The sequence below is a fragment of the Mobula hypostoma genome, chromosome 5 (genome assembly GCF_963921235.1).
Source record: "Mobula hypostoma chromosome 5, sMobHyp1.1, whole genome shotgun sequence".
In the NCBI taxonomy this organism is placed as follows: domain Eukaryota; kingdom Metazoa; phylum Chordata; class Chondrichthyes; order Myliobatiformes; family Myliobatidae; genus Mobula; species Mobula hypostoma.
Window position 1 is genome coordinate 167,383,465 of NC_086101.1, and position 19,789 is coordinate 167,403,253.

General features: G+C 41.4%; 1 protein-coding gene across 14 annotated transcripts in view; it reads right to left on the reverse strand.

Moving 5' to 3' along the window:
* Window positions 1–19,789, reverse strand: part of mast4 (microtubule associated serine/threonine kinase family member 4) — a 435,748-nt gene that overhangs the window by 25,614 nt on the left and 390,345 nt on the right. For all 14 annotated transcript variants that reach the window (XM_063049360.1, XM_063049351.1, XM_063049349.1 and 11 more), the window contains 3 exons: window positions 15,225–15,357; window positions 7,177–7,342; window positions 4,354–4,455 (listed from right to left, as the gene is read on the reverse strand). In XM_063049360.1, coding sequence (XP_062905430.1) covers window positions 4,354–4,455; window positions 7,177–7,342; window positions 15,225–15,357 — 401 coding nt within the window. The remainder of the gene's footprint in view (window positions 1–4,353; window positions 4,456–7,176; window positions 7,343–15,224; window positions 15,358–19,789) is intronic.

A 19,789-nucleotide genomic window follows, 5' to 3' on the forward strand; every position in this document is an offset into this window, starting at 1 on the left:
TTGCACTGTTTCTCTCTCCACAGCTGCTGCCTGACCTGCTGAGTTTTCCCATCAATCTCTGTTTTATTGCAGTCACCAATGATGTGAGAGGAAGGACCAGGATCTCAGAATTGGACATCGGGCCAGAAGAGATTAACGTGACCAACAGCAAGGTCATGAACTGCGGAAGGTGGAGCTAATGTAAACAGGATCGAAGGGTGAGTGGGATTTGGTGATGATGCCACAGGGGCGACTTCTTCCAGTCCATCTGGGAAACAGTTTATATTCTTCTCTCCAATGTCTCTTCTTTTCAAAGTGCCTCTCGGAGCTTGCTGGGCGGCCTAAGATTTTTGATATTTTCAGAAGCTGCTATTAAAATAAGCAATGCTGTAGATTAACATCAAAACAGCGAGCTGTTGGTCTCCCCTCTCGCTCATTGAGAGAGAGAGCCTGTGGCATCAAACTTTTGGGATGAACAGTGAGTGATTTTTGACGGACCCTAGATCATAGTCTCTGTGGGGGCTTTGCTGTTGCTTGCATGGAGGGGGTGGGGGGCTGATGCTTTTGCTGAGGCAGGTGGGGGGTAGGAGGAGGGGGAGGGCTGATGCTTTGCTGCTGCTTGTGCATGGGAGGGGGGGACTTTGGGGGTCTAGCGTTCTCTTGTCATTCATTCTTTGGAGTTTTCTTCTGTTTTGTGGATGTCTGTGAAGAGTAAGAATTTCAGGTTGTTTGATATTCTCTGATATTAAATGGAGCCACTGAACCATTTAAGATGAGGGCCAGAAAACAAGGCTTAAGATGAGGCCACTCTCAGGTTGGAGGAGCAACACCTCAAATTCCTTCTGGGAAGCCTCCAACCTGAAGGCATGAACATCAATTTCTCTAAGTTCCAGTAACCCCCTCTTCTCCCTTCTTCCATTCCCTAGTCCGCCTCCTCTCTGACCTCCTCTTCTCCTCACCTGCCTATCACCTCTCTCTGGTGCCCCTCCTCCTTCCCTTTCTCCCATGGTTCACTGTCCTCTCCTATCAGATTCCTTCTTCAGCCCTTTACCTTTTCCACCTATTACCTCCCAGCTTCTCACTTCACTACCCTTCCCCTACCTATCTTCCCTCTAACCCAGCTTCATCTATCACCTTCTAGCTTGTACTCCTTCCTCTCCTCCCAACTTCTTAGTCTGGCTCGCCCCACCATTTCCTTTCCAGTCCTGATGAAGGGTCTCAGCCCAAAATGTCAACTGTTTATTCCTTTCTATAGATGCTGCCTGACCTGCTGAGTTCCTCCAGCATTTTCGTATATGTCACAATGCTAAGGATGAGAAGATATTTGTACAACCAAGACAGCACTGGAATAATTTTCCTTTACGAGCAATGATTTGACTGAACTTTTCAGCAACAGATGAGCTATGGGATTAGAAATCACAGGTGAGACATGACAAAAGGCTCCAGTGAAGCTGTTGCCCCCAGCAGCGACTGGCTAAATAATGGAGGGCAGCCACCTAAACAATAAGTGAGAGTCATTCCAAGTGGTTGGTGGTGTTTCACCATGTTAGGAGTACAGGGTAGGACAGTAGCAAAGCGTTACATGTAACACTTTTACAGCGCCAGCGACCACTGATTGAGTTTCAATTTCCTGTAAGGAGTTTGTACATTTTCCCCGTGACCATGCAAGTTTCCTTCAGCTGCTCCCAATTCTCCCATATTCCAAAGATGTTTGTTTAAGGTCACTGAGTTGTGGGCATGCTACATTTGCGCCAGAACTGTGGCGAGCTTGAGTACTGCCCAGCACAATTTGTGACTAAAGGTCACTGGTTTTGCACAATGACAGTGTAGAAACTTGAATGGAGTGATTCCAACATCAACTTACAGCAAAGTTAGGCAAAAATTCTAAAGGCAACTATATGGAGAGAGCTTCAGAGAAAGGAGTTTAGTTTATTTGGTATGTTTGGTGCAATTGGACAGGACATCAGCATCTGGGTAGCATCAAAGGTGAAAACCATTAAGTACAGAAACAATTCAAAGGTTAGTGGGAACAGAATCAGAATTCAAACACTGAATGAGGGAAGGAAGAAGTGAAAATGAGGAAGAGCAACTGACTATATTTTCTTAAGGAAATCTGCCTACATATTATAGATTTGATTAAAGCAATTGGGACAATATTGTAAACAACAGGAATTCTGCAGATGCTGGATATTCAAGCAACACACATAAAAGTTGCTGGTGAACGCAGCAGGCCAGGCAGCATCTCTAGGAAGAGGTACAGTCGACGTTTCAGGCCGAGACCTTCATCAGGACTGTCTTGACGAAGGGTCTCGGCCTGAAACGTCGACTGTACCTCTTCCTAGAGATGCTGCCTGGCCTGCTGCGTTCACCAGCAACTTTGATGTGTGTTGCTGGGACAATATTGTGTTCAGTTTCAGGTGCTTCAATACAGAACAGGGTCAAACCCAGAGAACAAACAGCAGAAGGATGGACTGAAGTGTAATTATCAGAGCACAGAAAGTAATATAAGCTTTTCTGAAACTTATGAATGTAGCTATTGTATGGGTGAAAGTTTTTGTGGAACTTTAATCAATTATGGAAATGAAAGTTTCCCCACTTATAATTGTCACTGAGAGCAAGTCAAAAAATAAGAGAACAATCTCTTTCATCAGAGGGTTGTTCATTAAGAGGTTGTTTGACCATCTTTCAAGATGAAAGCCCACTTACAGGAGGAATATACCACGCTACGGGAAAAGTATTGGAATACCCTAGCAACATGCCAAAAATCTTCACAGAATGCTTACTGATCATCTCCTTATAGTGAGATGTTTGACGATTCATGGTTCTAAAGCTATATTAAGATGATGAAACATCATGGATGAAATGTGTGCGCCATCTATAACACTCACACTGGCTTCTCCACCACCTAGAAGAACAGAGACAAGAGTACTTGCAGCAACACCAGCTGCAGGTTCTCCAAACGTCATTGTTCTATCATTGTAACTTGATCTAAATGCTGGAACCATCAATAGCCGATTACAAGGGAGACTGCAGTGGTTCTGATCTGTTACCGGCTCAGGACTATGAGGGCACAGCCTTAGAATAAAGGGACATCCCTTTAAAACTAAGAGGTGGAATTTCTTTATCTAGAGGGTAGTGAACCTGTGGAACTTGCTGCCGCAGACGGCTGGGCAGGTCAAGTCATTGAGAGTGATAGGTGCCTGATTGGTAGAGGGGTTAAGGCAGGAGAATGCAGTTGAAAAAAGTCAACTATGAATAAATGGCAGAGGACACTTGATGGGCCTAATCACTTAATTCTGCACCTATATCTTGTAGTCTTCTGGCTCACCACCATCTTCTCAAGGGCAATTGAGGATGGACAATAAAACTCAGTCATGCATATTAACTAAAAATGAATTTAGATACAGCTACTGGCTGCAAAAGTGGTTAATTTTCCTAAAGCTAAATAAGGTGATTTAAGTTATTACCATTCCTTTGTATGGTATACTTACACTTGCTGTATATTTATTTGTTCTACAATGAGTTTGTTTAGTTTCAAAATTATACCAGATTCTAATCGGCCACAACTAGTTCTTGCTAAGCATGTCATAACATACTAAATAAGATAGATGAGATTCCGGAGAATCAATGGGAAAAGTGTCCATGTTCTGTAGCCTGCAGTACTTCTGCAAATCCCTAACATTAATTAAAACAACTCATAAATAAATTAATTGGCTTGTTTTACTCCTGTGGTAGGAAAACCCCCAGATTACACATACATAAACTGCAGTAAACGGAATAATTCCAAACTGCATTCATGATGACCAGATTAATTCCACATGAACCACTCAAGGCAGCTATTCAATGATCCATTCAACTTCTCTACTGGTAGAAAAAGTCATCAGAAATTGGGCCTACAATTAAATAGCATCAGTTCTTCATACAGTAAATATCTTTTTGGTGATAGTTCTGCAGTTTTGATTCTGTACAATGAACACTTCAGCTAAAGGTTGTCTACTGTTTAAAGAAATGGGAAGTTGTCTGAACATGATGATCAAGTCTTTCTTTAATTAAGATTCAAATAATTTGATTACAAAGAACAAAACTGTTAAACAGAACAAATGCTCAGCACAATACTCATCAAATTATGAGTAACACACAGAAAAACAGTCAATGTTCAGCCCAAGACACTTCATCATCTTGGCCTGAAACACTGACTGTTCATTCCTCTCTGTGGATGCTGCTTGTCTTGCTGAGTTCCAGCATTTTGTGTGTGTCTTGCAATCCACAGGAAAGACACTTACAGCTGACCGCTAGCTCATACACACAGAACTGGGATTCTCAGAGTAATGTGCTATTTGCAGAGCATCAGGATGGTAAATCGTTTTGTGGTACCTGTCCCCATTCTCTCCAAAGGGTTCTGCCTGAGTAGCAGAGTGATCAGCTCCTGAGCCTCTGATGCAGGAGCTTCATCGCCTTCTGGCCAGTTTATCTCATCTAAAAAACACAAAGAAACAGAAGGGGTAAACTAGAAGAAAATAAAACTTTCCCCAAGTTGAGGGCATTACCTAGAAACATCAATACTATTAAGGCAGGTGTGAACTGCAGCCGAAGAGCCACCCGCACCAGTTGAGCCCTCCGAGCATGAGCTACATGCACAGTGATTTATATTAAAATGACTTGTTAGTCATGTTGCCCTACCCTATGAACAATCTAACTTGACGGGTGCTCAAGGACGGAAGATTTATGTTTTCTCTCATTTAAGCACAAATATTGGGCAAACTCTGCAACACGGACAAGAGGTCGCACTGAATCTGGTACCCAATGTCTAACACAAGAACCTTCTACCAAGTGTTAGGTGAACTAACTCCAACTCTGAGGATGGCTGGTAAGAGGAAAAGTTTTAGCACTGAAAGAAAATAGCTCCATTTACTTTGAAAATGCCTTTTATTGTTCCCCAACTGAAGGAACTGAGGACACAAAACTGAAAGAGCGCTCACACCCACTGTCTTCACAACCACAGGAAAGACACAAGATGATCATACACACAGAACTGGGATTTCAATGCCACAACCTTTCACAAAATTGAGCAAATTGTCAGTGCATTAATGGAAGCAGCACCAAGAGTGGGTTATGTTACACTTCAGATTGTTTGTTTAGCACTGGACAGGGTGCAGAGGAGGTTCATGAGAATGGTTGCAGCAATGAAAGGGTTAACAGGAGCATTTGGTTGGGGGGTGGAGAGGAGAATGCCAAAGAAATGTTGAATATTGAAAAGCCTGGACACAGAGGACACGGAGAGTGTGTTTCCTTTGGTGGGGGGAGTCTAGGATCAGAGGGCATAGCCTCAGAATACAAGGACATCCCTTTAGAATAGAGACCAGGAGGAATTTCTTTAGCCAAATGGTGGAATTCACTGCCCAGGGACGGCTGGGGAGGCCAGGACATTGGGTATATTTACAGCAGAAGTTGATAGGTTCTTAATTAGTAAGGGCGTCAAAGGTTATGAGGCGAATGGGATTGAGAGGCATAATAAATCAGCCATGATAGAATGGCAGAGTAAACTCAATGGCCAAGTAGCCTAACCCTGCTCCTATATCTTACAGTCTAAATGTTAGGCCGAACAATAGTGACCTCCCCCCATTTAAAGAATCACTTAAGCAAATATTAAGACCAATTTACAAAATAGTTGGCAGATGCACCCAATTACAAAACCGCCATAAATGGTCCTGAGCAAAGGCACAGTTATACTTCACATAAACACAAATGAACCATAAATCAAAGGTTATAATTTAATTGGATTCCAGCAACTAAAAAAAAATGAAATTAGTGATCACTAAATTTATTTTTGCAGACCTAATTTGCAATTCTATGAACAACTGCTCATGACTGTGATACCAAACAACTGAGAAATAAATTTATTCTGGTTTGTTTAGCCAGCAGGCTGCTCTATAAATGTAATTACATCATGTGGAAATGATACATGAATATGCAAATGAGCCACTGGGCACCCTGAGCCATTCACGGTGCTCTTAATTAATCACTCAATTCCCACAGCCTCTCTCACCGCAGCACATGATAAAACAAGATGAAACAGACTTGACTTGTTAGTCTCTGGACAGCTGTAGTATTACAGTACTGCAGTTGCCTGGCTTGGAATAAGATACCCAAGTCCACAATCTCTAAACAAAGACAATTTTCCCAGATGCTTAACTAAGTGTAAAATAGAAATCCAAAAAAAAACAAAAGATTTCTGAAAAAAGGTCAATATTTGTTTTGTTTTCAAAATTCTACATGATCTGCGGATAATTTCCAGTGTTAGCTCTTGTTATGTCATTATTCTCAATAGCCAAAAAAATGCTCTTTGGAAAATTCTTCGTAACAAAAATATTAATGTTAATAAGTGTCGTTAGCAATACAAGCACAGCAGCATTGGTGTCTTAATGATATCTTTCTTTAAATCCTTGAAATGAAACATCTGTCTAATGTATTTCCTTTTATAAACTTGAGCACCAAGCAAAACAAGTGCTTGAGAAACAATAAGGTAGAAGAGATGTTATTTCCCACTTTGGCCAGCTGGGTGTGCAAATGCTCTACTCAGCGCTTGCAGAAGAGAGGTGTACTGCAGAAGTAGGTAGCAGCCCAGCAAGAGATGCTAGAAAGTGCTTTCCAAGAGACAGGTTAACGCCAGAGAGCTTTAAAAAATCTATAACACTAGCACTTTAATTGCTCCTTTGAACTTCATTGTCCATCTGCGCTACACTTTCTCTGCAACTAACAATATATTCTTCCTCCTGATTACTGACTACTTTGATTGAATTATGTATGGCATTATCTCTGCGGATGGCACACAAAAGCTTTTCACTGTAACTTGGTACATATGACAATAATAAACCAATACCAAGAACAGCCAGACTTCTGGGGTAAAATTAATACATATGAAACTCAAGTTCAAACTGACCAAGCAAAAACAGCTTGGGTCGGTCAAAGCACAGCTAATTTAATATAGTTATCAGGGCTAACTTCTGGTGCACACCACAGGCTAGGCTTCACTGCAGAACAACTGAACACAATTACATAGAGCTTAACAATGTAATTAAAAATGGAATTAAAAATAAACCCTCTGTCTTCAACTTATAAAGTACATTTGTAAAATCTAGGTCATCACCTTCTCTTTAACATAAGGTTATTGATCACCCTAATCCCAGCGATGCTCACCACTAATCACTTGTCCGAAGAGTTCCTCAGGCGTGTCTCCAAAGAAAGGCACGCAGCCAACGACAAATTCATAAAGAATTATCCCCATGGCCCACCAATCCACTGGCTTGCCATATCCTTGCCGCAAAATTACTTCAGGTGCGATGTATTCTGGGGTTCCACAAACCTGCAAGTGCAATAGCAACAAAATTGAAATAAGCTCTGCGTTTGGAATCTGTGGAGAAATTTGCACCCTGTCATTGAAACACAGTAATGTAGGTGCAGGGATATGTCACCTAACTCCTCAAACCTGCCCTGCCATTCAATACAATTATCGATGATCTGCCCCAGGAAAAATCTCTCCTTCTTTGTCAGTTCTCAACTCCTCAAACATTCAAAAATTGATTTACTTCCTCTCTGAATACCTCCATAGATCCAGTTTCCACCATCGTCCACTGAAGAGAACTCCCGAGATTTGCTGCATTCTCTGAGAAGAAATTTGTACCTGCTTCAGTTTTAAATGACCATCTTGTTCGTCCTATAACTACATCCTCTTATTGAAAACCCACTCTCAAGCAGAAAAATCTCAACCTCTTCCTTGGGATATTCTCTTAGCATCTGTTGGATTAGGGTGTAGAACTCCTCAGTAAGGGGCTCACCTTTTTCCCCATGCCCACATCTCAGTGAGTTCTGTGCCCACCATGATGCTGAGCTCTTCTTCCGCCACCTCTGTCTCTGTGCCGACATCTTTATCAAGGACTCTCTAGTCTGCACTGACAAACTCCTTCTCCTGTCTTCAGTCCTTCTCCTCTTTCTGGACACCACAATCTGGTCTTCGGCCTGCTCTGGATCTTTTCATTGCTAACTGCTGACGAGATATCAACCATCTCGCTTTTAACACTCCTCCCCCCAATTCTAACCTCACTCCTTCTGAATGTGCAGCTGTCCACTCTCCCCGCACTAATCCCAACCTCACCATCAATCACGCAGACAAGGGCAGTGCTGTAGTAGTCTGGCAGACTGACCTCACCCTACCTTGCTGAGGCCCAGCAACAACTCTCAGACACCTCCTCTTACTTACCCCTCGAACACCACCACACTAAGAAGCACCAAACTGTTGTCCCCACACTATCACTGACTTTATTAACTCAGGAAATCTCCCATCCACTGCCACCAACTTCAAAGTTGCCTTAACCTACACCTTCCGTTTGTACCTCCTCCCTAAGACCCATAAACCTGCCTGCCCGCCCAGGTAGACCCATTGTTACTGCTTGTTCCTGCTCCACCGAACTTATATCTGCATACCTCAACTCAGTTTTTATCCTCCCTGGTTCAGCCACTTCCTATCCAAATCCATGACACTTCACACACTCTGGATCTTTTCAACTGCTTCCAAGTTCCCAAGCCCAGATCATCTCATTTTCACCATGGATGCCATCCCTATACACTTCCATCCCCCATCAGGAGGGCCTTAAATCTCTCTGCTTCTTTCTAGACAACAGACCTAACCTGTTCCCCACCATCAGCATTCTCCTCCGTCTGACAGAGAAGGTCCTCACTCTTAATAATTTCTCCTTTGGCTCCTCCCACTTCCTCCCAACCAAAGGTGTAGCCATGGGCACTGACATGGGTCCCAGCTATGCCTGCCTTTTAGTCAGCAATGTGGAACAGTCTACGTTCCTAGCCTACACCAGTATCACTCCCCCACGTTTCCTACGCTGCATCAACGACTACATTGGTGCTGCTTCCTACATCCATGCTGAGCTTGTCGAATTCATCAACTTTGCCTCCATCTTCCACTCTGCCCTCAAATTTACCTGCTCCATTTCTGACATCTGCCTTCCCTTTCTTGATCTCTGTGTCTCTATCTCTAGAGACAGTCTATCTACTGATACCTTTTACAAACCCACAGCTCACAGCTACCTGGACTATACCTCATCCCACCCTGTCACCCTGTCACTTGTAAAAATGCCACATCCTTCCCTCAATTCCTCTATCTCTGCTGCATCTGCTCTCAGGATGAGGCTTTTCATTCCAGAACTAATGAGATGTCCTCCTTCTTCAAAGAAAGGGGCTTTCCTTCCTCCACCATCAATGCTGCCCTCCCCTGCATCTCTTCCATTTTGTGCACATCTGTCCTCACCCCACCAGAGATAGAGTTCCTCTTGTCCTCACCTAGCACCCCACTAGCTTCCGCATCCAGCACATAATTCACCGGAACTTCCGCCATCTCCAACGGGATCCCACCACCAAGTACATCTTTCCTTCCCCCCAACTTTCTGTTTTCTGCAGGGATCACTCCCTACACAACTCCCCTGTCCATTCATCCCTCCCCACTGATCTTCCTCCTGGTACTTACCCTTGGAACCTGCCCCTACACCTCCTCCCTCACCATCATTCAGGGCCCTAAACAATCCTTCCCGGTGAGGCAACACTTCACCTGTAAGTCTGTTGGGGTCACCTACTGTAGCCAGTGCTCCCAGTGTGGCCTCCTGTATATCGGTGAGACCCGATGTAGATTGGGAGACTGCTTTGTACAGCACCCACTCTCCACCCACCAGAAATAGGAGGCTCCCCCAGTGGCCACCAATTTTGATTCTACTTCCCATTCTCATTCCGATATATCAATCCATGGCCTCCTCTACTGCCACGATGAGGCCGTACTCAGGTTGGAAGAGCAACACCTTGTATTCCATTTGGGTAGCCTCCAACCTGATGGCATGAGCATTGATTTCTTGAACTTCCCTCCTTCCCCTCTCTCAATTTATCTCCTTACCTGCCCATCACCTCCTTCTGGTGCACCTCCTCCTTCCCTTTCTTCCATGGTCTTCTACCCTGTAAACTACTTTCCTTGTAGTTTAAATTTCCTATGTTCGCTTGTATATACATGCACTCGTTCAGTGAATTTCAGCAAGTTTTGGTAAAGTTGCTTCTCTATTTTACTAGAAGCTTCTTTAATTTACTGTAGCAGGTGTCACTCTACTTCAATTTGGCTATTTTACAGATTAATTGTTATCACCGGAATTTTGTTATCTCAGGTACAAGAGTGAGATTATCAGGATTGCTTTTTCCTTTGTCTTTCTTTTGTTCTCCCAGCTTTTCTTTTCTGTTTGTTCTTGTAACACTTAATAACATGGCCATAAGTGACAAGTTTTATGCCTCGTTCTTAACTTTCGAAGAAACGTTGCATCGAAAAACACCAGTCCTGCCGAAGGGTCTTGACCTGAAACGTCGACTGTAGTTTCCCCATAGATGCTGTCTGGCCTGCTGAGTTCCCCCAGCATTTTGTGCGTGTTGCTAGGATCCAACAGATCCTATTTATTTGAATAAGATCATCACTCAATTCTTCTAAATTCCAAAAAGAATACAGATTAATTTCCTCAGCTATTCATGATTGGATAACTCTTTCATCCCATGAATTTACCAACTCAGTCAGTTCTGGACTACCAACAATGTAATCTATTGTATCTTAAATAATGGAACCAAAACTGTGCGTAGTGCTCCCTGTCACTTGCTCTACCTCCAAGTTAACTTCTTGTGATTCATGGCTACAGTATTAATTTCTTGAAAGTCTGCTCAGTATCTCGACAGATGGAAAGAGATATGCCAGTAAATGGACCTTGTCAGCAATCTGGGAGGCCAATTGACAAGTGGCAAACCTGCCCACAGTCACGAATCCTCCCATGAGATTGATGTTGATCCTATGTAATAGAACGTGCACATCAGCAAATATCACACACTCCACGGACAACCACTAGTCTCCTGTGTAGTTCCAGCATGTTTATATTTTTGTTTCAAGTTGATAGAGTGTGCAATTTCATCATCTTTAACTTTACTGAAATCAGCAAGATTACGGATTTTAACAGCTTGCCAAAGTCAGCAGGCAGTGATTGGGGAGGGGAAGGGAGGGCTTCTGTCTACAGGAGAACCACCAATAGAGGGCACAATGGAAAAGCTCAGGGGTCAGCATAATGATTGCAAGTGGGTGAGGGACGCCAAAGAAAAGATGATGACTAGGTTTCCTTGTGGGATCCAAATGATTACTTCTGGCCTACCACAGTTCTATAACTAAGGTTAACCTTAGCATTGATTACCATTCCTCCATATTGCTTCCGCTGAGCAGATTTTATATGGAACTGTGATTTGCTACCTTAAGGATTATGTTGTCATTCTAGCAAGTGCCCTTAAAAATCAGTGAGTTACTAATTAGAAATGGACCAAAGGGGTTAGAGATTTTAAGAGTGTTTTAAAGATTAGCTTTATTATTCACACGTACAAAGTCAAATGTGTAGTTTGTCTAAGCGGCCACAGTCCAAGGATATATTGGGGCCAGTCTGCACGTGCCACCATGCTTCCAGCACCAGCATAGCATGTCCACAACTTACAAATTCACTGTTTGGGAAATGGGGTTAAATTAGTTGTCCATATTTCTATTCTATTAGAAATGTTCCTTCTCTTGAACTTTTTCTGAGGTATGTTTTGAACCAAAAAAAAACTTATCTCATTCTCATCCCTCATTTACAACAGAGATCCTCAGAAACGAATAAAACTGCAGACGTGAAACCTGAAACAAAAGAGAGAAATGCTGGAAGAACTCAGCGGTTACACAGCATCTGTGGAAGTAGACACCAGATAACATTTCAGGTTGAAGACTCTTCATCGGAGCTGAGAAAGAGAGAAAGCCCCTTCTCCATTTGTCAGTTCTGAAGAGCAGCCTTCACTCCAATACGTGTTGCTTCATCACCGCATTCTTCCAGCAGATCCGTTATTGTTGCAAAATATGTGGATCCTAGTGTACATGACTAACTGGTGTCAACGAAGGACTAAATGGAGGGCTATCACTATATTATCAAACCACAAGAGACCTCTCGGCCCATCAAGCCTGTGCTAGATAATATTACATTTCCCTAAACTGTCGCCACAACCCCTCAAATTATTACTGTTCAGGTACCTGTCCAATTTCTTTTTGGAAGAACTGGCTGATTTTGGCTCCCATATCTAAGAAAAGATGTTCTGACATTTGAGAGGGTCAACAGGAGGTTTACAAGAATGACCCCAGCAATGAAAGGTCCAATGTGAGAAGACTGCCTGATTGCTAGGAGCCTGTATTCACTGGCGTTTAGAAGAATGGGCGGGGGGTGGGGAGATAAGGAGGAATTTATTTTGCCGGCAGGTGGTGTATCAGTGGAATTCATTGCCACAGATGAAAGTGGAGGTTGTGAGGTTCAAGAATAGTAGGGGCATCAAAAGTTAGAAGGAGATGGCAGGAGAATGGGCTAGAGAGGGAACATAGATCAGCCAAGATCGAATGGCAGAGCAGGGTCAATGAGCTGAATGAACTAATTCTGTTCCTGTCTGATGGTCTTGTGATTTGGTTTCCACCAGCCCTACAGGCAGATATTAACTACTTTGCCTCACAAAGTTTCAGTTTATTATTAATGTCACATGTACCAAGTTACAGCAGAAACACTCTTGCCAACCTTTGATACAGATCAATTCACTGCAATGATACATGAAAGTAGGAGAAAGTAAAACAATCAGAGGTGCAAAATAAAGTGCCACAGTTACAGAGAAATGCCGTGCAGGCAGACAGCTGTGTCCACAACTCTCTAAAGTTTCTCACCATCACAAGCAGAGCAGTTGTCAGACCGAGCCATTATACAACCAGACAGAATGCTTTCAGTAGTGCATTGCTAAAAACTGGCGAGGGTCAATGGGGACATGTCAAATTTCTTTAGCCTTTTGAGGAAGTAGAACTGATGATGAGTTTCCTTGGCCGTGGCAACTACATGGTAGGGCCGGAACAGGCTATTGGTGATGTACACACCGAGGAACCTGAAACTCTCAACCTCAACACCATTGATGTAGACGGGGGTATGTGCACTGTCAATCCTTTCCTGAAGTTAGTGACCATCTCTTATGTTTTGTTGACAATATGGTTGTTGTCATGACACCATGTCACTGGACTCTATTTCCTCCCTGTACTCTGACTCATCATAATTTGAGATATGCTCATTACAATGGTGTCATCTGCAAACTTGTACTACTAGAGCTAAAAAATACCCGTGGACTAAGATGTTCACTGTCCTTTGCTATCACCAGTGGGATCATCAGTTGATCTGCTACCTGTCTTCAGCAGTTTCGGCCCGCTTATGATCAAGACTCCCTTTAGGTGGTGGGCCAGCAGTGCTAAAGCACCACCTCCCACTGGTGAGCTTAAAAACTTGGCATCTGCCTCTATCAGAGTTGTTGGTCACTTCCATCCAACAGATAGTCTGCTCTTCAGGTATCTATGCAACTACTGAAGGGTTTGCAAGATATGTACACTGTCTGACTATCTGCCCCTCTGGACATACTTGGTCCACACCCATGCTGATCCTTTCTCTGCTGCCTCAGCTACAGCCCTGCTGGTTGACTTGATCTCTCTTCTAGTGAAGCCCAGGTCACGAAGATGAAGTTAGAGTAGAATCTGGCCGTGCAGTCTTGCGTGTATAGGGTTTAGTGGGCTAAGGACACAGCCGGTACAGTGTTTAAAGTAATTGTGGCTGATGTGTTGCTATCCTTATTGATTTGTAGTCTGTTGGTCAGGAAGTCAATGATTTAGTTGCAAAGGAAGTTGTTGAGTGCTAGGTTCAGGAGTTTGGAGCTGAGACTTCCGCAACATCCCACTTTTTGCCCAAACTTTAAATCTATGATGCTGGGTCTTTGAACCATCCATTAAAGAGAATAGCTTCTGTCCATCTATCCTACCTAATCAATCACCAGATGTTTAAACTTTTCAGGTCCTAAAATCATTAAGTATGAGGGTTTTAAGTTTGTTGAAAAATATTTAACAAATTAAGTGGCATTAAAATGTTATCATGGAAAACTGCCTTTTGCAAACTGAACAGAGCAATGCAGTACACTATTTTCACAATCTGGATAGTTAAGCAAAACACTTCTGTCACAAATTTCTGGGTACGCCTAACAAAGCTAAATTTAGAACTTATTTACTTGAAAATAAGAAGACAAGGTACATCAGTATCACTGAAAAACCAATCATGAATTTTAAATGCCAGACTTCATAGAAGTCAGATCACAAATGCCCTTCATTACATTGAACCTTGAAGAGCAAGAGACATTTTTTTTTATAATATTTTAAATACATGTCAATGCAAGTACTAATACAGGAAAATAGTTTGTATTCAACCCATATGGCAAATTGGCAAGAAGAATAGTGAAAACAGCAAAAGAACTTCTGCAAAGACCAGATTGCTATCATTTGGTAATGAAGTGTGCTAAAAGGAAATGGAGCATGACCTAGAATTTAATACTCTTCACGAATGTCATGCATCACAGAGCTTGGAAATGCTCTATAGAGATTACCATTCACACAATGCTGGCTTTCCATTTAGTCCTTCATGACTCCAGCTAGTTAAGTGTCATAGGAACTATTTTGTTATTAAGAGATACAATGAGTTAAATTTCTGGGGGAGAAAAAAGCTGAAGACTCCTCACAAGGGGAAAGAAAAATTACTAATAGAGCAGAAAAGCAAATTATTTCTTGAATCTCATCTGCCAAACTGGCCAATGATATTTGCATTGGACAACATTTCTGGTTTTTTCCCCCCGTTACTTAAAGTCTGTGACAAAAGGACTAATATATCTTCAAAAGGGATGGCAAAAAAAAAAAAATCTAAAGCTGTTTTACTCAGTCGGACTATAAAAGAGCAATACTTTAAAAGCAAATTGCAAAAACCACGAATCATAGACTTGCTATGGCATGGAAAGAGGCTTTATGCAATCATCGAAACTCAGATCAGTGGATATCGTTTTGAGTTTTGTTACCAATTTATAATGATCTAGCCTGCAGAAAAATTGTAGTGAATTATTTGTTCAACAGATTTTAGTTAAAAAATATAATATTTTCATACTGCTTAAAAGATGCAGAGTATAATTTATTTTGTTTCGAAAAGGTCCTCAACCCAAATATGACCCGTGTTCTGCTTCATAAATACTGCTTGACCCACTGAGATAACATACATGTTTGTCCAAGATTATTACTTTGCCCTGCTCAGCACTGCTCTTACCTGCTTGTCAACAAATTCTCTGGCATCTTTCTCAATGTGTCCTTCATAAAGGTTTGTTGTCATATTCATCAGCCCGACTTTTGATAATCCAAAATCCGTCAGTTTGATATGCCCCAATGATGTCACAAGCAAACTACAGAGCAAATATATAAGTTTCAGTTTTCCAAAAACACCAGTAGAGAACAATTAAATAGTTAGTTGAGAAGCAACAAAAAAATCCCTGAGCTACCGCAAATCAAATGTAAACACAGTCAGATAATGAAAACCAACTTCTCTATTAACTTCAGGAACAATTTCAACATCAGATTTCTGAATGACAATTAATCCATGAACACTACCTAACTACTCTGTCCACTCTTTTAGCACTACTTATTTAACTTTTTGATATTCACTTCTTATTGTAATTTATAGTTTTTAAAAATGATTATGTATTGCAATGTAGTGCTGCCGCAAAACAACAAATTTTGTGACATGTCCCGGTAATATTAAACTTGATTCTCATAATATTCCCACAACATTAAAACCACAATTGATGAACAACTGGTTTATAACAGAGGTGCTAAATAAATCCAACTCGTTACAAAGATATGGTTTCTGTGGCTTTTCAAAACGTTTTCAGATGGTATTAGCATTAACCAAGACCTTCATTAAAATGATCAGTATGTCTAGAGCAATCAGATGTTCACAATTAGTTTAATGGAGCTACATATAAAACTATCATTAGGAGAATGAACCTCCACCAGTCTGCACCTTCTAAAACCAACTATAACCACTTGTTTCTAACCAGACAATACTTGTCAAACTATGGTTTCAATAATGTAGTTCTCTCAGGCAGAATATAGGGAGATTGATTTCATCCTAGAGATTGATTTCAAACAAGAATTTTGAAATGTTTTAAAATCACCAAACTCAATGAGTACAAATGTAACTTATTGGTTCCCTGCTGAATTTTAGTCATTTGAATTGCTTTACATTTCCAAAAACTTGTATGATATGCAAGCATGCTGTCATCCATGATTAGCAGGCAGCATAACACGGAAATGGCTCCATAACCTATAGGTTCACTTTCAAGGACTCTACAACTCATGTTCTCAGTATTATTTATTTAGTTTTTTAAAAAAAATTTTGCATGATTTGCCTTTTGTACATTGGTTGCTTGTTAGTTTTTATTTAAATATGATTTTTTTCATAGATTCATAGTATTTTCCTGGGCAATATGTAGTGACCTATACTTACTTTGATAATAAATTTACTGTGACTTTGATTTGGGCACAGGAGCAAACTCTCTTGCACCCTGAGCCTCCTCCATCATCTTTAAGATAACTGGTGATCTACCCCAGTGCGTTCTTCTGGACACCCAATTCCATTTATACCCACAAATCTGACAACTTCTTTAGACTGAACACAACGATGAGCTCTCATTGCCCTCTCGGAGAGAATATGAGTGAAGAAATTTATCTTCACGTCAGTCCTAAATGACCTACTCAGTTCGGAAACTGTCCCCTGGTTCTAGCCTCCTCGGCATCTAGACTGCTAAGCACTTTACAAATTTTTGTGTTAATGAAATCTCCTCTTAGTTTTTTGAATCATAGAGAATGTAGTTAAAATCCCTCTGCATGTGGCAAACCTAACATCCCTGAATCCATTCTAGTAGAATTTCGCTGTGCTCCCTCAACTCTCTCCTTTCCTTAGTAAGGAGATCGAACTAACTCTAGGCAACTGTAATAGATCTTTCTTACTGCTATTCAAATCTTTTCACAATAACACACCAGTCATCCTCTTCATTGCTTGCTGTTCCTGCATGTTGGCCTTCACTGCCCTGTGCAGAAACACACTTCAATCCATTTGAACATCAACACCAGCCAATCACTCACCATTTAACAAATAGCAATCTGCAATATTTGGTATCCTAAGATTGGGAAAAGCACCAGCCCTGCCAGTTTTCAACAGTCATCGACTGCCATCTTGATAACAATGCACTTATCACTACTATTTACTTCTGACCAATGACTAATTCTGATTCGATGTCAATATATTACCCCCATTTCCTTGTGCTTTAACCTTGTGGACGGGACTTGAGTGAACACTCTTTGAAAATTTAAATGCATTACATCCCTCATTTAGTCCTCAAAGAATTTCATTGGGTCAGTCAAACATAACTTTTCTCTCATAAATCCATACTGGCATAACTTAATCTGCTTATTCATTGCAACGTGTTATGTTATTACATCTGGTATGGACTCCAGCATTTGCCCAACCACTGATGTTCAGGGTAGCGAGTCAGTTCTCTTGTTCCTCTCTTAAATAATGAGTTCACACTTGTTCCCTCCATCTATAAGAAAAATTTCAGAATCTGTAGAACTCTAGAAGGTGACACCAGATACGACTAACATCACGTATTACAGAACTCTGGGATGTAAATCATTGGCTCTTTGGGATTTTAGGAAGCACTTCCTTCAATAAACATCAGCATTCTGCACATCACTCAACTCTATAGGAATTACGATGTCTCCTTATGAATCTCATTCCTTCAGCTCGCTAATGTGGGGGAACGGAGCTGGCTAACAGCTCATTTATACTTCTTATAGTGAAGGACTGGTACACAACAAAGATAAATTGTATGAACTCAAGTGGATTTTATATACTATTTCAGACTTGCAAATGCTGTTTCAATAAATTGTAAAATCTTAAAGTGAAATGCAAGCATTTCATCTAGCTGATGTATCCATCTGAAATGCAAGAGCCCCTCCATTATAAAGCACTGCTCTGCACTGTTAAACAGTATCATCAGCCTGATAATATTATGTAAATCATGATAAGCAGGATGCATCATTCCCTGAACTTTAAGAATACATATATATTTCCGTTAGGAAGATGATGTTATGTTGATCTTGGTCAATTTCTTATAGTTGAAATCACACAGAAAGTAGAACAGGGACAGGCCAGCTAAATTTGCTTTCTACCTAAATACGTTATAACTTCAATTTGGAACTTTAAATCAAAATCTGAAAGGTAATGCAGCCTTTCAACAGCTTACTAATGTTTACATGAAGAATGAAAGAAAAACAAAGTGCTGGAAATGTGCAGGTAGGCAAAATTTCACTTCAATGACTTTTCATTAGAATTCTGTTAGCATAATGCTTTTCCCCATAACTTCTTTCAGTCATATTCTGATTTATTTCAGAACTCCAACATCTGTAATGTTTGCTTCAGGTTTATGACGAGGAATACTATTTACTGAGTTCTGAAAAATGAAAAATATAATCAGTGCAATTGTTTCTCGGACTCAGCAATGGAGAATTACTAGATTTGTATTATCTGAACAGATTAAAGGATGGTCAATTGTTTAATGTTGTCCACTTCTATTACTTCCCTAAATAAATTCTGAAGTCTTCATATTTTATAATAAAACTCTGATCTTTTATAAGAATAAAAGATTCTGATAGGAGGGCAGAGTTTAGGAGGGTTAATGGCGCCCAATGGCAACTCCTTTGCTTGCATTTTCGGAAACAGCTCTATTTCCATCTTTAGTATCTCTATGTTTTCCCTTTCAGGGTTCTTTTGAAGACCCTGACCTGGAGTTATGATTATGGTTCTTTGCGGGAATGGGACCCATTCTCGGGGTTCCACAATCGGCTGTTGTTCGGCACGGCAAAGGCTCGGCCTAAGAGACCGGTGCGGATTCAGAAGCCTAGGATCCCGGGGCTCTGGAGACGGGCGGATCGAGGGTCGGTGTCACGACAGGAGACCTGTGTGTTGTCGGGGGAGTCGGGTCATCTGCGACTGTGCGCCTGGAGACCTGGGATCTTAGCGATCTTCAGGCACAGCGCTCGAAAAAGGTGATGTAACGGACTTTTAACATCATAAACCAGCAAATTGTTTGTTATGTCTCCTCGCTCGTTGGGAAAATGGAGACACCTCTTTCTCCCTTAGTAGGGAGAGAGAGAACCTGCAGTATGTCGAATGCCAGGTGAAACGCCAAGTCTTTGGGGTAACTGCAAGTCTGCGTCTTTGCTATTGCTGAGTGCTCAGTGGTGGTGCTGATGCCTGCTTTTTTTTGCCGGTGGGGGGAGGGGGCATTGTTGCTTGCTGCCACTTACACGTGTGGGAGGGGGGCTTTGGGGTTCTAACATTTAACTGTTTGGGGGACTCCTTTGGGGTACTCCTCTGTTTTCGTGGATGGTTGCGAAGAAAAAGCATTTCAGGATGTATATTGCACACATTTCTCTGACATTAAATTGTACCTTCGAACCTTTGAATATGGACAAAGTAGCATAATCCTTGCAATAGTGATTTCACTGTAAGTTTTCACCTGTTCTGATTATCTATCGACAAACAGGAAAACGGGGGAAAGGAAAAAGGATTAGTACTTTCCCAGCATATATGACACATAAACTCCAGCCAGGTACAAGTGTCAATTTTAACTGACATTTCGATGACAAACTCCAGCATCTTCATCAGAAATGATGCTTGGGCACATCTAGTCCGATGCTATATATACCTCCCTGTCGTCTGCCCCTCCTGATTGGTTAGTTCTCAACCAATCAGATTTCCACTGTCTCACT